The sequence below is a fragment of the Rattus norvegicus genome, chromosome 3 (genome assembly GCF_036323735.1).
Source record: "Rattus norvegicus strain BN/NHsdMcwi chromosome 3, GRCr8, whole genome shotgun sequence".
In the NCBI taxonomy this organism is placed as follows: Eukaryota; Metazoa; Chordata; class Mammalia; order Rodentia; family Muridae; genus Rattus; species Rattus norvegicus.
The window spans coordinates 125,613,674-125,632,112 of NC_086021.1; the positions used below are offsets into that span (position 1 = coordinate 125,613,674).

Here is an 18,439-nt window from a genome sequence, read left to right on the forward strand (position 1 = left end):
AGATCAGCCTGATCTACATAGACAATTCCAGGTGAGCCTGAGTTACAGAGGGAAACTCTGCCTCAAAATAAAAATGAAAAAAAAATCTTAAAACATAAAAGAGTTAGGGAACAGAACCTGAGCCTGTGAGGTTGCTACCACATACCTGTGCACAAACCCAGAACAGCCACTGAATGGCAGATCAAGACATGCAGCACAAACCTAGACAGCACCCGGATCATCACGGGCTTTTCTCCTTAACACGTCGTCACCGGAACAGACTAGCTTACAATTAACTCCTTCTTTGCAATGCTCAAAATCCAGATTGATTTCCTGTTTCTTCTTCCCCAAATTGCCTCAGTTTCTGTTTCTCTCTCCTACCAGATCTCTAAGCATCACCTCCATTTCTTACTCAATGGGTTCTCACTGCCATCTTCATGGTGCCCTTAACCGTGGCCACCCCACCATAATGGATGAAAACCACTCCATGTATGAAGTGCCCACCAGGCACTTTCCCCAGCATTTGCCTCTAGCCTTGCACAAGCAGAAGGAAGAAGCAAAGAACTCCATAAAGGTCCCACGCTAGCCAAGGCAGAGCGAGGACTGAGGCACAGGCACCTGGAATGCAAACACCATCACACTCTGCTTTGTTTGATGCTCTTTGGTGGTTTGGTTTGATTATTTGGTTTGGTCACTTGGCTGTTCTTAGCAGTCACTGCCCAGTAAGTTTGAGCAGCTATAAAATCTAACAACTGCATGTCAACAGAGTTGCCCTTGAATTCAGAGTCACCTACAGAGAGTTTTAGAAACCTCCTGAGGTCTCTATAATGTTTCATTCTCCCTCGAAGAATTTCCATAACAGAAAAAAAAATCATGTGTAATAAAATGCTACAATGATATGCTATGGTTTTTCATGGAAATACTTCCCCAAGTGGATACCCACAAATATCATATTAGTCATGCAAAAATCTTCCTGAAAAAATATTTTCTATGTCTGTGTGGTTGTTTGAATGAAAATGGCCCCCAAAGACTCATAAGGAATGACATTATTGGAGGTGTGGCCTTAATGGAGAAAGTGTGTCACAGGGGATGGGCTTTGCTGCTTTCTCTCTTCCTGCTGCCTGAGGATCTGGATGTAGACCTCTAGGCTGTTTCTTCAGCATCATGCCTACCTGCATGCCACCATGCTTCCCAGCACGATGATAACTCACGGAACCTCTGAAGCAGCCGGCTCCAATTAATGTCGTCCTTTGTAAGAGTTCCTGAGGTCATGGTGTCTCCTCACAGCAATGGAAACCCTAACTAGGACAGTCAGCAAACGTCCTTTCCTAAAAACACTTGGGGTAAAGAGGCAGACTCTGCTTTGACTGGAAAGAAACCTTCAAGGATTCTGTCACTAAGTAGACAGTCGGCCACGCCCCCCGGACTAGTCCTCACACTTAAGATCTCTATCACCAACTGCTTTGAAAAGCCTTAATATTTGTCAGAATTTTAGACCACAGGTGCCTTAAGGATAAGAGAGTAGGGGACAGGTGGGGCTCTCTGTGGCCTCTCTTATGTACTGGGTGTTTGGGAAACACAGCTCAAAAGAGAGATTGATCTAAAAGAATGAGCTTTGATGAGAGTTCACTGCAGCTGGCCACCGTCCAGGTTCGGTTAAGATCAGGGATACCCTGAAGATATCCTCCATGCTTCTGAATGTTACATGTAAGAACATGTGGATAAAATAGTAAAATATAAGTAACCTATGATTTTCAAGTTTGACCCAAAATTTTGATTGACATAATTAGTTTAAAATATTAAGGAGGCAAATTTATTAAAAACAAATTTCAAATAGAGTTTGTGTAGCCATAGAGCAATGGTAAAAATATTTTTGCCCATCAAGGGCAAAAGTATGCCCAGCATGGTTGCCACTTAGTTCACAAGAACTTTCTCCAGGAACCCTCCCTGCATTGCTGGCAACTCTCCATTGGCTCCCAGCTTCAAATGGCAACACTGTCCAGACACCCCGGTGACCACTAGGTGGCACCACCACACTGCTCCATCTCCGAATGGTCGGTCATTCTGCCTAGTGTTGTCCCCAGGAAACAACAGTGCTTCAAAACACAGGTACCTCACCTCAACATTGAATAAAGGAACAAAGACAAAGCTTAGAAAACACATTTTAATCTTCCTATAACTACTAATATAATGTTTGTCATACACTCAGCAAAGAATAGCTTACACAGCTAATTGTCATCGTTCCTTTCTTTGTGAACTGTAACCCACTCTGGCCTGGAACTCACTGTGTAACCTAAATTGGCCTTAAACTCCTAGTAATCTCAGCCTCCCAAGTGTGGGGGCAGCATCCAACTTTGACTGAGATGTTCCCACAGGCTCTCGTATCTGAATATGGTGGTTGGCAGTGGCACTGTCTGGGTAGCAAGGTCTGGCCTTGCTGGAGGAAGTCTCCAAAAGTCAGTCTGGGGGTTTCAAAGTCACATGCTACTCCCAGTCCACTCTCCCTCTGCTTCTTGCTTTGGGTTTGCGATGTGAGCTCTCCGCTGTTCCTGCTGCTATATCTGCCATGATACCCTGCAGTGACGGACTCTGATCTCTTTGGTACTATAAGCCCAAATAAACTCTTCCTTTCACACGTTGCCTTGGTCCTGGTGTTTTCACCATAGCAACAGAGAAGTGACAACCCAGCTCACTGTAGCTGGGACATCACTCCCTGTCCAGTGACATGCGCCATTGCAGTATATCAATGCAGACCTAAGGTCAGTAAGTACAGAGCTGAGACGTACCTCCTGAAAGGGCACGACAGGAGTCCTTCCTGCCTCGTCCTACACAGGTGGGTATCTGACCTAAAAGCACCATCCACATCCTCTTCAAAACGCCAAACCCAAAGGCTGTAGATTAAATATCTACACTGGATACACAACGGGACTCAACAAAACGACTCTTCGGATTTTCCAGGCTGTGCAACTTGTCTGGTACATTGGACTGAGCATGTAAGCGAAGTCAGGTCACATTAAATGCCCTGTGAGCAAAAACTCTAACTAAAAAACAATTACATACATAAACAAATAATAAAGCCCTATGATTTGTCACAAGCCCTGGGATGTTCCCAGTTGAAGGATCCTATACAACAGACAGAATGGACATCACTTACTGTCCAACCTAAACAAACAGTTTTGAGGTTTTAAGAGATTTTTACAATCCACCCAGCCTGTGACCTTAGAGCATCTGTAGTTATCAAAGTCCCCGAGTGTGGAGTGACATCGCTGGATAGAGTCTGAGCAGCAGACAATCCTTTACCTGGACAGCGGTGTTGGTTCTGTTGTGGCTGGCAAGGATACAGAGCAAGCAGTTCGTCCACTCTTCCACACTCGCTACCTAAATACCCAGGCTGGGTGGGTCCCCAGAGCGTTTTAAATGCGTTTGTTTCTGCCTTGCACTCTGCCTCGGCAGCCTCCTGCTCCATTTCATCTCATGCTCCAAACTTCATAGCCCTTTCCCTCTCCAAACTGACAAAGGGCTCAAGTGTTTGGAGAAGGCTGGGCTCCAGTGCTCACCTGAAGAGTGAGGTACCTGAATACCCTTCCCAGCTTGGAGAAGAGAGAAGAGAGGGAAGATGTGAAATGCCTGGCCTTAGTGATTGGAGAAATGGTGTCATGTGGGCCTCCTCTGAGGGCCAGCATAGATCCCAGCCACACAGAGAATGTCCTAGTTCACCTGAAATAGAGGCTACAAAGGCAGAAGCACATCTATTAAAGTGATGACAGGTGCCTGGAGTAACTCTGTGTGATAAGCAGCAGTGTGTAGGGAATGTACTGACCTCAGTGGATGAGCAGGTCTCAGCCTCCTCTTGCCTTTTGCCAGTCACCTCTGGACAGTGCACAGGCAACACAGTCTTGTCTGGTACCCACAGTCATGGACCCCTGGTGGTCCCTATGATTCAGCCTGGTGCTCACAAGCACATGGACCCCACAGTCCCATCTGGTACCTCCAAGGCTAAAACTTTTTTAAGAAATTAAGCTCCAGGGTCAATCTCCAGCCCTTTCCACCATGTCAGCCAATAAGAAAAAAGACCCTGGTGAGGTGAGAGTAAGCTGCCAAAGGGATGGGATGGACACTCGGGCTTCTTCGTGGAGAAGGAGAGCAGGACTGGCCATCACCATGCCCCTCCATCCATGCAAATCTCCCAGCTCTGTTCTAAAGAGAAACAGTCTGCGATCCTCTCCTTTTGGACAACATAGCTGGTTCTCAAAGGGATCTTCCTTGGCCCACCGTCTTTATCGTGCTTTCAAGAGCCTTAAAGCCTTTTACAGAAAAAGCCAGGACAGGAACTAGAAGATAGATGGACAAGGAGGGACAGATGAAGAAAGGTAAGGAGGGAAGAAGGGAGGGAGGGAGGGAGGGAAGGGAGAAGAAGTGACTTCTTTTGCAGTAGAACAACTTCCTTTGTCAGAGTGGGAGAAGCATCTCGTTTTCTACTCAGCAAAAGGTAAATGCATACAGAATGTTCCTAAGTGACTCTTTTTACATGTTACAGATTGTGATCAATCTCTATAAAGTCTAGTTAAACACACACACACACACACACACACACACACACACACACATACTATGATAAGGGATGGAAATTTGACCAGGAGCTTGAGAAGCATGTGACCTAATGGGACACAGGAAGCCTGCAGTCAATAAACAGAATGAGGTGAAAGGGCCCCAACCCCACCTCATCCCCCAGGAGACAGCATTTATGTCTGGGTACCAGCTGAGCTGCCAACCCTGTGGTCTTAAGTATCCACCTCACATTAACCCTGAGTTACCCACACCAAGACCTATTTAAACTCTAAACAGAATACTCGAGTGGGAAATGTTTAGTAAGTAGACATCGCTACTCAGCTGGAGGTACCACAATTGTATTCCTACAAACTGAGCTCATCAGCTCCGGCCCGGCTACCAGAGTGTTTAGCACCATCTTACAGATGTAAAGAAGTCATTACTGAGTTCTGAATTGCACTCTTGGTTAAAGAAAATACAGGAAAATAAAACCAGCCATGTCTTCAACTTTGGCTTTTAAATAAAGAGCTTAATCCCCTCACACAGCACAACAATGCCTATTACCCTATGACAGTACTAACCCTCAATTTCAGGACTAGTTACAAGAGATTAAAGTGAAGAAGACACTTAGAATTTAGTGTGTAAGAATGTGTGCCAAAACATAATTAGTGCCTCTGAATGCGAGCAGGTGGATTAGACTAATTTGTGGAATGCTGTTGGAGCGACAACCCTTGTTTGGAAGCTGAGGAGAAGCAAAGAACGGCTCCAGTGTGTAGACAGTAGCCCAGCCACTTAGGGTTCCTGCAGATGGCTCTCACAGGGAAGGAAGGGGAGCAGAGCCGTGCTCCAAAGCCCTGGCCAACGTTATGTATTATGCCTGCTTGGCATTACAGCCCTTGAAACCAGGGTCCAAGCAGATAGGGCCAGGCTGTGTGGCTCCCCCAGTTCCCAGCTTAATTTGTATGATAATTAGAGTCTGCTGCCAGAAGCAAGAGCATCCGCCAAAAGTAAAGTCCTCATAAAGCCAAACCGAGGATGATGTGTGCGGTGGTGCTATCCAGTGCTGACTAAGAGCTTTCTTTTATCTCCTTTTGAAGCTGTACAGTGCCCTTTGTGTTATCCACTAGCGGGATTTTTTTAACATCCTGCGCTGACAGCAGTGATTTAACACTGCGCAAAACAATAGCGCTTCACGCCACTTAGCAAACCTTTGGGCTGTGGGACTTCCAGCTTTCTTGCTGGCTGGATTTTATGGTCTGGTAGTTCCTGAACAGTCTAGTATACAAGCCACAAAAACAGTGTAAAGATGATGTGAAAGAGGCTGTTTGTGCCCTTGCAGAAGCATCTGATGAATGAGGCACACTCCATGACCTCAGGCCCCCTGAAAGGTGCTCCGAGCCAGCCAGCCTCTGGGGAGCGATCAAGCTGAGAGCATGGTGTTGGCCTAGCCCTACACCTAATTTTCCCCAAAAGATCTGCAGAGTAAGAATTAAGTGTCCTAACCACCTGTTCACACTGTTACCCTTCTCAGGCACGGATCTATTCACCTTTCAAATATCTGAATACCAGGGGTGAGCAGCCTGGAGCCAAATGATTCAGGCAACAAAGAGAGGCACTTTGCCTTGATAGACTCAAATCATCACGTTAAAGGAGGCATAAAATAGCCCTGTTAACAGCTCTCTCCTGAAAGGCAGGAAAGGTGGGGGGTGGGCAAGTCCTCTAAGTCCCTAGGGTCTTGGTATTGTCATCTGAATAACAGAAGTAATGATGATTGTGCCACCCACCTACGAGGCTGGCATGAAGATCCTATCACAACTGCAGGAATCGTAAAGAATAAATCCAAAACACTCTTACTGCACAAGGAGAGACAATAAAGCCAGGTGGAGGCTGGGCTCATTAGCTCTATTTAATCATCTTACTGTGTACACATGGATCAGGACAGCACATTGTGTCAGTGAGATATACAATAGGGATTTGCCAAATCAATTAAGTTTTACATTGCGAAGATGCACACTTTGAGAACCATGATGTATTGTAAAAAATAAAGAGAATAGTTACACCTTACACTCGGGCTCAAGGATTTTAGCAAGTAGCCATCTCCACGTAATCCGCTCATTCCGTTTACCGGGAGTTATCACTGGACATTCCTCAACCTGGGGTGGTTAAGAATACAGAAATGAAAATGTCAAACTTTAGGAACTGTGGGAAGCTCCTGCATTGAGCACAGCACCATGCCAAGTTCTGATTAGGCATGGACTCGCTTTTAAAGACCTAAGCCAACCAATGAGAAGCTGAGGACATAACTAACGCGAGAGAGGTAGAGAGCAAAATCACTCAAACAGCTCTTTTTTAGCCCGCTGCTTGCCCACCATTTTATAGGAAGATAAAGTCCACTGTCCATGAGATTTATATTCCCCTGCATCCCTAGAGGGGTGCACAGTTCGGTCCGTTAGATCTCCATCTTCCTTCTCTGTAGGTTCTGCTTCTCTAGCCTCTCCTGTGGCCCTGTTCTAACCTGTTTTCCTGAGGTGCGTCTGATAGATAGTCATGCCATTTATGAAGGCCTTCACTGGACCTCTGGGGTAGCACCTGACCAGAAGCACTGCTACCCTGGCAACCTTGATGTCTGCTACCTGCTGTGGTTGCCAAGCTCCAAGCATGTGGCATCTGGTGCCCAGCTGCTCCTCTTCTGCTGTGCACTCCCACTCCCCTTAGAAGGACACTGCAACCTTTACCTGCAGTGTTTTCTTTCTTGCCTATGATCTTCCATAATTAATCCTTCAAAATCTTTCATGACTGTTTATATACCTACTAGTTACGTGTTTTTGTCTTGTGTCCCCTACTTAATTTAAAATTCTTAGAGGCACAGATTTAATTGCATTACCTTTTAGATATCATTATAATTATAATTATTATTATTACTGTAGAGTGTCTGTGTAAGTGTGCACTCACATGTATGTGCAGGTATTCATATACCATAGCACATGTATGAAGGTCAAAGAGCAACTTTGGAGTCAGTTCTCTCCTTCCACTGTGGGCTCCTAGGACTGAATTTAGATCAGGCTTTCAAAACAATGTCTTACTCAATGAACCATCTCACTGGCCCTCAGTTGTAGTCTCTTTCCTGGTTATAGTATTTCCATGCTAGTTTCATGACAGTGGGTGACCCTGACTCTCAGAGTGCTGGTGACTAGCCCCTGCTCAAGAAAGTTGCCTAGGCCATTTTCTGAAGAATAAGCTTAGGTCATATTGGTTGTGTACAATTTTACAAGATGTAAAGATTCAAGGAACAAAAAATACAAATGGGACAACTGCTGCTTCTCAATTAGATTTGCACACTAAGAGCTGAAATTGATTTAATTTTAAAAACAGATTTTTCTGTCTCTTCTTGCCACTGCTTATCTAAACCTTAGATTCTAAAATGCAGCCAAGAGATTAGCTGTGATCTTCAAAGCTAAAGCCAAGAACTTTAGCCAGAGGTAATTAGCTCGGGACTGGGGGTGGGGACAGCACTCAAAACACAGTCTAGAGGTGGTGCAGCGCTCACACATAAAAGAAAATAAATACTTTTGAAAGATCATTTCAAGAAATGCAAAACAAGTTGCAACAGTCACGTATGTTCCTCACAGGTGACTCCACTGGAAATAAGGCGGGGGGGGGGGGGGTTGGTGACACCTCAAAAAAACTTTAACATCAGAAAATAATAACAAGAATCAACATTTTGTTCAAGATTAAACGTGGCACATTTATGACAGCAAGTATGTGTTCTACACACAGAAAGACAGCTTTTTGAAAGAGAGAACAACCTTGATAAATAAATGTTCCAAGATACAAACTAATAATAAATATTTGGAAACACATCCAAATTCTCTAGAATCCAAAAATGTAAATTAAGGCATGACATCATCTTGAAACTCTCAGGGTGGCAAAAACAAAAAGGATCCAGTGCAGGGATAGGTGCAGGCGTAGGTGCAGGCGTGGGCGTGGGTGTGGGTGCACGTGTGGGTACAGGCATCAGGAATGTGGGCCTGGGCGCAGGCAGGCATGGGTGTGGGTGCGCGGGCGCAGGTGCAGGCGCCCCTCTCCAGACACTGATAGAGAAAGAGCAGATCAAACCCACAAGCCCTGGAGGCCAGCTTGGTACCATATTGCCAAATCTTTACTCAAAGCAATTCCACTGAAGAACACATCCTGCCAGCATGGTGGCTGAAGGTTGTGACTGTAGCACTAGGGAGGCTAAGGCAGGAACAGCCTCACTTTAAGCCATCTGAGCTATATAGAAAGACCCTGAGTCAAAAAACTAAAACTAGGGCTCAGCGGTTAAGAGCACTGACTGCTCTTCCAGAGGTCATGAGTTCAATTCCCAGCAACCACATGTTGGCTCACAACCATCTGTAATGGGATCCGATGCCCTCTTCTGGTGTGTCTGAAGACAGCTGCAGTATACTTATAAATAAAAATAAATAAATCTTTAAAAAAAAAGAAAGAAACTAAAACTAAACTATAACTCAGCGGTAGACATAAGGTTGATCTCTAGCAATAATAATAATAATAACAATAATAATAATAACAACAATAGCAATAATAATATATCCCAAGAAAATAATTACAAATAGGTGCTCATCCATCATAGTTTATAACAACTAAAACATTAAACGTTATAAGATATGAGCCGAGTGGAGTCATTCAGTAGTCACACAGTAGCATAGTTATCGAGTTGCCCATTGTCTATATTTTAAAGTTTATGTTTATTATTTTTAACAATGTGTGTGCATAGGCATGTGTACATGAATGCAGGCGCTCTCAGAAGCCAGGGGTGCTAGAAGCCTGGAGTGGAGTCCCGTGGTTGTGAGCTGCCTGCATGAGGGCTTGGAACCCAACTTGGGTCCTCTGCAAGCAGAGTACTTTCTCTTAATCACTGGCGAGCTCTCTGCTCCCCACCCGCAATGTGCATTATTAAATGAAAGAGTAGAACTATAAAATATATGCAGCAATATGATGTAGGCTTTCTTCAATGATAAAGAAAAATGGAAAGAATAGAGGAAATAAAAGAAATAGAGGAAAAGAGAGAATAAAGGGCATGTCTGTCTGTCTATACATCTGCCTGGTGTGTGTGTGTGTGTGTGTGTGTGTGTGTGTGTGTGTGTGTGTGTCTGTGTGTCTGTGTGTCTGTGTCTGTGTGTCTGTGTGTCTGTGTCTGTATGGTGGTAGGGCGAGTTGGTTGGGCACAAATGAGAAGGAAAATGGCAGTCAGGATAATAGTGAAAAATTAACAGTGGTTACTGAGTGATTTTTCCTTTTCTTTGTATTTTTCTAAGTTGCCAGATTCCCTAAAACATCATTTTTACCATGTAGATAAATCTGAGTTGTAACCATATTTGCACAAATTGTACCTTACAACTAGAGAGAAATATCTCAATAAATTTGCCTTCCTTATTTTCTGAAATGATTGCCTGTTGTTTCAAGTTAGGCACAAGGGAATTTATTATCATTATTACAAGGTGAATCTAGTTACATAGAGAAAAGAAGAAAAACAGAACACTGTGAAAGAGGAAGAGGAGAAGTGGACGGATGACAGTGGGGAACAGGAAGGAGGAGGGTGGGAAGAAGGACAAGGAGGAGGACAAGGAGAAGGACAGGAAGGAGGACAGGAAGGAGGAGGATGGGAAGGAAAGCCCAGGAGCAGGGGCAGGCAGGAGAAAGAGGGCAGTCTCCTGTACCCAGAAACCTGTTAAAACATTGAATGCTACTGAGGGAAGCCTTGCAGTGGCCGTGGAGCCTAAAACAGCGTACCACAGAGCAGATACTGGTTGGTCAAGAGTTAACCCCTCTGGAAAGCCTCACGCATCACATGGCCCGGATTAATAATGGTGACGTTAGCAGGCAGCACCCAGAAGTGCTATGAGACTCCAGCTTGGGAGGCAGACCCAGATGCATCTGACATGGAGCCCAGCCAGGACAGTGTGAAGGTGGACAGCCTGCTGTGCTCCCCCAGACCCATCTCTCCCAGCTGAAGGAAAGGAAAAGTCTGTAACAGCACAATGGTTTAAAAAAAATTGACAGATCCCCAGCCTGTTAGATAGATCTCATGTTGTGAATAACTCTAAAAAGGTAGATTTACCTATCTCTTCCTATACCTAAACGTTAAATTAGGAGCATTCTTCCTTTTCCAGGACTACACACAAGGTTTCAGTAACTGCCAGACTTCAATTTTCATCCTTACCCGTCTGTCTTAAAGATCTAATCTAACAGCCTAGTTCATACATGCTTTCAAAGTATATAGTTAAACACTGCCACGGGATGTTTTCTTCATGTCAGAAACTTCTAGAAATTCACTAAGGCCTAGTTCTCCTATAGCATTAGAAAATTAGAATTTTGGTGAAATTGGCTTTAAAGAAGATACCTCTATGCACAAACACTACCTACGTCATTCTGTTCTCTGGAGGAACGATAACCACCAGCCCTATGTGGCTGTGTGAGCCAGGCTAGTTCAGACCACAACACGCTATGTGCTCACAGGCTACATTGCAGAGACGGTACAAGATAAACATAACGCATTTACATATTTGGGTATGTCGGGCTAAATATGATCACAGTGCTTTCTCTTACCTTTTTAACTGCTAGGGGATTTGGAAGGAGGCGTGGGTTGCATTCGTAGGGGATGGAGTGGTCTGGGATGCTCCTTCGCCATGAAAGGGTTCTTAGTACTGTTGCTCACACTCTACAGGCTTGCTACACTCCCTACATGACGATCCTCGTTAGTTATCTTTGGGGATCTTCAAAATGCCTGTCATCAGTTACCTATTCTCCATCAAGTGACTCTGCTGGCCAAAGCTCCAACTGTATTTAGTCTGTGCTCCATGGTCTTTTATGCCACACATGCTTGAGTGGTGGAGAGCAGTTACAGCCTGCTACTGAGGATGGATGTGTACTTCCTACTTGGGATCCATCTCAGTTATCACAGGGAAACACACTGAAGTGCCTTGACAGTCCCTTGTGAAATTCTGTCAGTCCCTCTGTACCCATCAGGAAATGCTCACCATTTTGCCCCTGCCCAGAGGTGTACTCTAGATCAGTTACCATGGATTCCAGAAATGAAACCCAGCAAACAAACGTTAGCTTATTCCATTTGAGGAAATCGGTCCATGTAAAAAGAGGTGAGGCGGAGTGACAAACTCGGTGCCTCGACCTTCTCCCCATTCTTCATTGCCTGTGGTTTCAGAATGCCTCCAAGGCCCAGGCAATATCCTCAGATGCCAACCATGAAGAAAAGTGAAGGACAGAAACACGGCCCAACCAAGTTCTTTTCTTCTCAGAAAACTTCCTCGCTCATCTTATTAGACAGAATTGCCTCTCCTGACACCTTCAATAGAAGGAAGAGTTAGGAGCTTTCCCCAGGAATGTGGCTGCTTCTGAATTTTGGAGCAAAAGGGGGACAGTGAATGGTACTGTAACTGTATACTTACCAAGATGCTTGCAAGTCTTCAAGAGAGAGAGGAGTAAATGTCAAGAGAGAAAGAAATTACAGGAGGATTCAGCGAAGTCCACAGCATTAGTGTTTGACAGCGAGGAGAATGGAAGCTTTGAGGTCATAATATCTGATATGAATCCTCCATTTACTGAGCAACTCTGTGTTAAACTACTCCTTCAGGACACTTTCCACATGTATCTTTGTTGATAATAAAAATGGTCAACCTGACAATAATAATTTGCTCAAAGTTCAGCTCAGGTCTTATTAAACTGATCTGAAAACTTCACTGACCACTCACAGCTTCCTAGTCAATATAGCTCTGTTGTACCAATACTGTTTTATTTCCCTTTATTCACTTCTACCCTAGTGGACAAACACAGCCCAAATACTTTTATTTACATTTCAAATGTTATCCTCTTTCCCGGTTTCCCCTCCAGAAACCCACTATCGCATCCCCTCCTCCCCCTGCTTCTATAAGGGTGCTACCGCACCCACCCACCCGCTCCCTCCCACCTCCCGCCCTGACATTCCCCTACACTGGGGCATCGAACTTTGACAGGCCTTCTTTCTGATCACTACCCTAGAGGCCTTTTATTTTAAAAGACACTGAAATGTGGCTTTCTGGACCTCCCAACTATGGCGGCCCAGCCATGGCTGGTAGAGAGCAAGTGTGGTGTCCACCTGCCAGCCACGTACTGTCGGCTGGGACTCATGCGCAGACAAGCCTGCTCAGTCTTGCTCCAGCAAAACTTGGGTCCTAAACTATCACGAGTCTCTGTGTCACAGGCGGAAAGTTCAAACTGCATATTTAGTCCACAAGTGCCGCTGATGGTCTGTTCCCTGACAGCGGCCCTTCCCAACCCTATAGTCTTTCTTCCTCCCACTCTCATCTGAGGCAAAGGAAACCTATGTATTCCTCAAGGTTCAGAGAGTGTTTCGGTTTCCATAGGGCCTTCCCAGGCCTCTTGGCTGTATTATTCTCCATTTTGATACTCCCGTTGGGACACGTTAAACACGTTTGCCATGTCTCTTACTGCTTCCTTTTATCCCTTCCCGTTGCAGACTTGGTGACTAGTCCCATCCTTTTCCACAGGATGGAACCTGTCGATACCTCACTTCCCATTTGAGCTTCGCACATAGTAAATCCATCTAACTAACTCCGAACTGTTTGCTATTGTGGAACAAGTGAAGTAATGTAAAACTAGTCACGAATTAGGACTCAAAAACAGTATCTGCTCACTGTTTCCATTTTAAAGCCCTGACGATACCTGAGGGCTAGCTTTTGCTTTGGGAAGGCAGGAAAGAAAGGCTGGTGTCCAGGCTATACAAAGCATTATTAATCCCCTATGCAGCCCAAGGGCCCCCGCCCACACTCAGCTACGGAATTCAAAAAGACAGGAATGCTTCTGCATCTAGGGATGATGAAGAGATGTTCTAAACCAAAACTAGGAGCCAGAGTATTTGTGCCATTACCAGGCAAGTTCATGCTTTAAACACAGCTTTAAGCAGGAAGGATTCTTAGGAAAATAGCCCTCCCAGTGGTTGGTGAGCAAAGCAACCAGAGCTCTCTTTGGGAACAGAGGCTGTGCTATAAAATCTGCATTTGCTTATGATTCCAATGAGAACCTAGCTTTTGCCCAGAATTATCTTATAACTGGCATGTCTGCATGCAGAAAATTAGACAGTTGTTTTGGTTTCTATTGTGTTAAATTACATAAAAATGCCAATATCCATGGCTTTTGACCTATGAAAAGAGCAGTTCTATATTATTCAAAATGATTCTTTAAACTCTGGTATTTCATATGGTTTTTATTTGTAACAAGAAAACATAACTAATCCTTGGAAACAATAAATACATTGTAAACTTAAATAAAAGACAAGAGAAGATAGATATTTCAGAAACTCATATTTCATAAAAATTCCTGAAATAAACAAATAAAAGTCAACAATAAGCAAATGAACATCCCAATTTGAAAAGGGAAGGCTATCTGAACAGACGACTCACTAAATACCACACACACATGGTAAAGACACAGATAAAAAGGGGCACAGCCTCACTTATCCTTGGGAACTGTAAATTAAATCAGCAATGCTCTGTACCTATTAGAATGGCCACAGTTCTAAACAGCGGCCACACCAGAGTCTGACAAAGATGGAAATAGGAACTCTCATTCTTCGTTGATGGAAATGAAGCAGCCACTGTGGAAAACGATTTGGCAAATTCACACAAAGTTGATATACGCTCACCATAAGACTTATCAAGTGTTTCCTAGATACATAGCCAAGTAAACCGAAAACACATCCACACAGAAACCTGCCAAAATATGGATGCAATCAGGACATACTTCAGCAGGTCAACAAAGGACACCATGCGATGAATGACGTGATCTGTCCATTCACAAAAGGGCAAGGGAGACTCCTCTCCAGATAAGAATGAGGGGGCATAGGTGAGGGCAGACTTCACCTACTGTTTTGTTCTGCTTGGTGCCATCCTGGAAAGGGCAAAATGAGACAATGCCAAGATCAGAACTGCCTGATGCTCCTGGGAGGAGAAGAGGGGTGAGGAGCTGGAAAACTGAGCTCTCAGGCAGAGAAGGCATTATCCTGAGCAAGCTGCCACAGTCCACATACAGATCGGGTGCACACCTGTGGTCTACAAGTTCTGGAAATCCGCAGAACAACACTTCTCTGGCTGGCTTGAAAATACAGAAGGTGGTCTCTCAAGAACGGTGCAATGCTTTAGAAAAGCCACAGAAACAGGAGGGTGACCAGTGTGGCACCAGGACCCTCTGTAAAAGATCAAGGCCCACCCCAAGAACGTCCTTTCTCATTACACTTTGTATAAGCACTGCTGGACACCATTTGAATTCTTCTTTTGCCACAGTCCATAGCCCCTTTTATTTCTTTAAACATATTTAATGGAGTAGTAAGAGGACCTTCCAATCTCTGTGGTCTGAGTGGATGTGCCTTTTTCTACCGCTCGCTCACGGTCCATTATTCCCTTAGCTCTCAGCAGGGAAGGGAAGCGGGCAGCTCTTTACTGTGGACTGTGTTCTCCAGCTTCGGCTCTGAGAACTAGTCAACATCTAGGACTTCACTCCTCGGGGGCATTTTCCCTTCCTTTAACCAGAAACCCCAAGCTCCCCCAACATAAGGCCTAGAACTATAAGCAGTGTGGATGTAAACTCAAAAGCAAGGTTCCACTTAGAAATCCTCAGGAGAGATTGTTCTATCTGCCAATCCACCCACAACCAAAGCAGAGACGCATGTGCCCCACAAACCCCAATTCCCTCTCCAGACAGGTTTTCCACTGACCTCTTACATACAGTGTATCAGCTCAGCACGGGAGTTCTGATCTGACCTGCACCCTGCAGTGGGCTTCACTATCTGAAACATGCATCCTGTCAAAGCCCTCACCTCAGGCCTTCAGAAATCAGGATAATACAGAGATAGTGCTATTCCTGAGTTCATCTTGTCTGATCAGTTCTTTCCACCCAGGAACTCCATTATTTTTCTGTCATCTCAGCCATGCTCTAAAACCCATGTGAGACTAGAGATGGCTCAATGGTTAGGAGCATTGACTGCTTCTTGAGAAGACCCGGGTTTGTTTCCTAGCCCCCACGTCAACGTACAGTCATCTGTAACTCGACTCGGCATCTCGCACTCTCCTCTGGCCTCTGCAGGCACCAGGCACTCACATGGCACACATGTGCATGATGCAGGCAAAACACTCATATGCATCAAATAAATATTTCTAAAAAGCCATTATATCAGAACTGATGAAGAATGTGGTGCGTTTGAAGGACACAAACACCTTCATACAAACAGCAGCACTTTCACATGCTAATAACGAGAGAGAGAGAGAGAGAGAGAGAGAGAGAGAGAGAGAGATCAAGAACCAGCCCCATTTACAATGAGTACCAGAAGCAAATTTAGAAATAAATTTAATCAAGGAAGTCAAAGTTTGCAAAATTACAATTACAAAGTTCTGATGAAAGAAATTATTCAAGGCATTGAAACACCATTAATGCAAACTTGCCCTGCGTTCGTGGAGCAGAAGTACGAGTGCATAGCTAATGCACCCTGCCCAAAGGACCTGAGAGCAACGAACTTCCCACCAAACACCAGTGGCGTTCCACACAGAAACAAGAAAACCCTAAAATTCACATGAAACTTACGAAGGCTTGGAACAGTCAAGGCAGCCCCACCCCAACCCCACCAAATGCTGAAGGCATCTTCAACAAAGCTACAGTAACCAAACATGTTACTGGCACAGATATCAACACAAAAACCAATGGAATGGAATACAGAACCCCAAAACTAATCATCACCCCTTCAGCCAGGTGATTCTTCTTTACGAGCCTAGACCAGAGAGGAGTCCTTCAGATGAATGCCAAGAGAAATGATGAACATACACTTGCAAAACTGTGAAACCAGATTTCCTATCTCTCCCCACACTAAAAATGCCAACTCAAAATATATCGAAGATCTCACTGCCAACACCTGAAATCACTACAAGAAAACATAGGAGAAAAGTGTCCATCCAAAAAGAGTTCATATCCAGGGTATACGGGGATAATTTGATGTCTGAATGGACTTTTATCAAAAGAAGACATGGAAGTGCTTGAGAAAAACACCAGGTAAATGCTTACCACGACCATGGTGTCTCTCGTCCCAGTAAGAATGGCTATTAACAAAACCTCCAAGATAATAAATGCAGGCACAGGCGCAAAGTAAAATGAAATCTTTTACTCATTATTGTTGGAAGAAAAACTAGTACAGCAATTATACAAAGCAGTACAGAAACAACTTTAAAACTACAAGAGCCACATGTCCAGCCATGCCATGAAGACGTATATGCCCCAAAGCAATGACGTCATTATACCAAAGGGAAGCCCACGGCTGTCCGCACCACCGCTGCACCACTCACAATAGCCAAGTCAAGAATCCAAGGTGAAGGGGTTGTGGATTTAGCTCAGTGGTAGAGCTCTTGCCTAGGAAGCGCAAGGTCCTGGGTTCGGTCCCCAGCTCCGAAAAAAGAACCAAAAAAAAAAAAAAAAAAAAAGAATCCAAGGTGTTCGTCAGTGAAAAAATGGACCAGGAAAACGTAGTGGGTACACAATGGAATGTTACTCCACCTTACAAAAATAAATGAAGTTCAGTCATTTGCAGCACCATGGAGGCCACTGTGTTAAGGGAAATAAGCCAGGCACAGAAAGGAAAGTATGGCTTCACTCACTTGTGGAAACTAAAATGTTGATCTGGAAAAACTGAGGTGAAATGATGGTCCCTAGAGACAGGGGAGGGTGTGGAAGAAACGGAACAGAAGGAAGTTAGGTAAAGGGGTATCAAAACACAGACAGGAAAATTCACTGATTTTCTCTAGCATGTAGGATAATTATTGGTTTCGATAAGTTTTGATCTATTTCAAAATAATTAGAAGAAACCTAAGTCCCCAGTGTGTACACATTATTGACGTTCCAGAAGCTGGGAGTGTTCCTTACCTTGATTCAATGAAACTATATATCAAATTATTATACTCTACCCTATAGAGTATAGATTAAAATTTTAATCTATAAAATTTATAGTTATATCTCGATAAAAAATAGTGAACTGTTTTTGATTACCCTATAAAAACACATCTTCTGCAGCTTGTATGGGCCTTTTTAGTTTCTGCAGACATCTAGTCTGTCACGAAAGTAAAACCAGAACTGTCTTACCCAGATTCTGAGGGTGCAGAATCTGACTGCAAGGCCGTGCTTGTCTCTAAACACGAAACCTTATCTGCCTCTGAATTCCAGGCAATACTTTCAGGGTATTCCTCCTTGTTCCACCTTTCTGCCACCCCCGTGGGAACCCAACATTTGCACCCCTTACCTCCACAGGAGACTGGGGTGTCCCAGCTCATGTGGGCTGCTCTAATCTCACCTTAACCGAACTCTCAGCACTGACAGTCACATTTCTATGAGACATGCCCCACAGATCACACCTTGCTTTAGTGTTAGTGTATCATTTTACGTTGCCTTATTTTTAAAGCCAAGACAAACGTACATTTAGATGCATACAACACTGATTCAAAGTAAAAATTAAACGTTTTTACTTATATTTATTTTGTGTTTGTGTCTATATTTGTGTAGGTGCTCGTGGGCCAAGACCCACATGTGGAGGTCACAGGACAACCTACAGAAGTAGGTCCTCTCCCTCCAACATGTGGATCCCAAGAATTGAACTCAGATCATCAGGCCTGGCAGCACACACTCCGCAGAGACGTGTTCCAAGAGCCCATTGGATGGGTAAAAGCCCAGTTAGTACCAAACCTATCTCCACTGTGTTCTCTCCTATACATGCATGCATTCACTTAACTCATAAATCAGGCACACCCAGAGCCTGCTAACAGCTGAGGATATGCTAATAAAGCTATGTGCATGTGGTCTAGGGAGA

General features: G+C 44.3%; 1 protein-coding gene across 8 annotated transcripts in view; it reads right to left on the minus strand.

The window, feature by feature from the left end:
- The window catches only part of Fsip1 (fibrous sheath interacting protein 1), a 142,598-nt gene that overhangs the window by 85,136 nt on the left and 39,023 nt on the right, over positions 1 to 18,439 (minus strand). For 5 of the 8 annotated variants that reach the window (XM_039104542.2, XM_039104540.2, XM_039104543.2 and 2 more), the window contains one exon: positions 6,588 to 6,680. The exons of 2 other annotated variants lie outside the window; for them this stretch is intronic. In XM_039104542.2, coding sequence (XP_038960470.1) covers positions 6,588 to 6,680 — 93 coding nt within the window. Of the gene's footprint in view, positions 1 to 6,415; positions 6,681 to 18,439 lie in introns of those variants that run through there. One more of the 8 variants, NM_001013078.2, reaches the window with a different exon arrangement.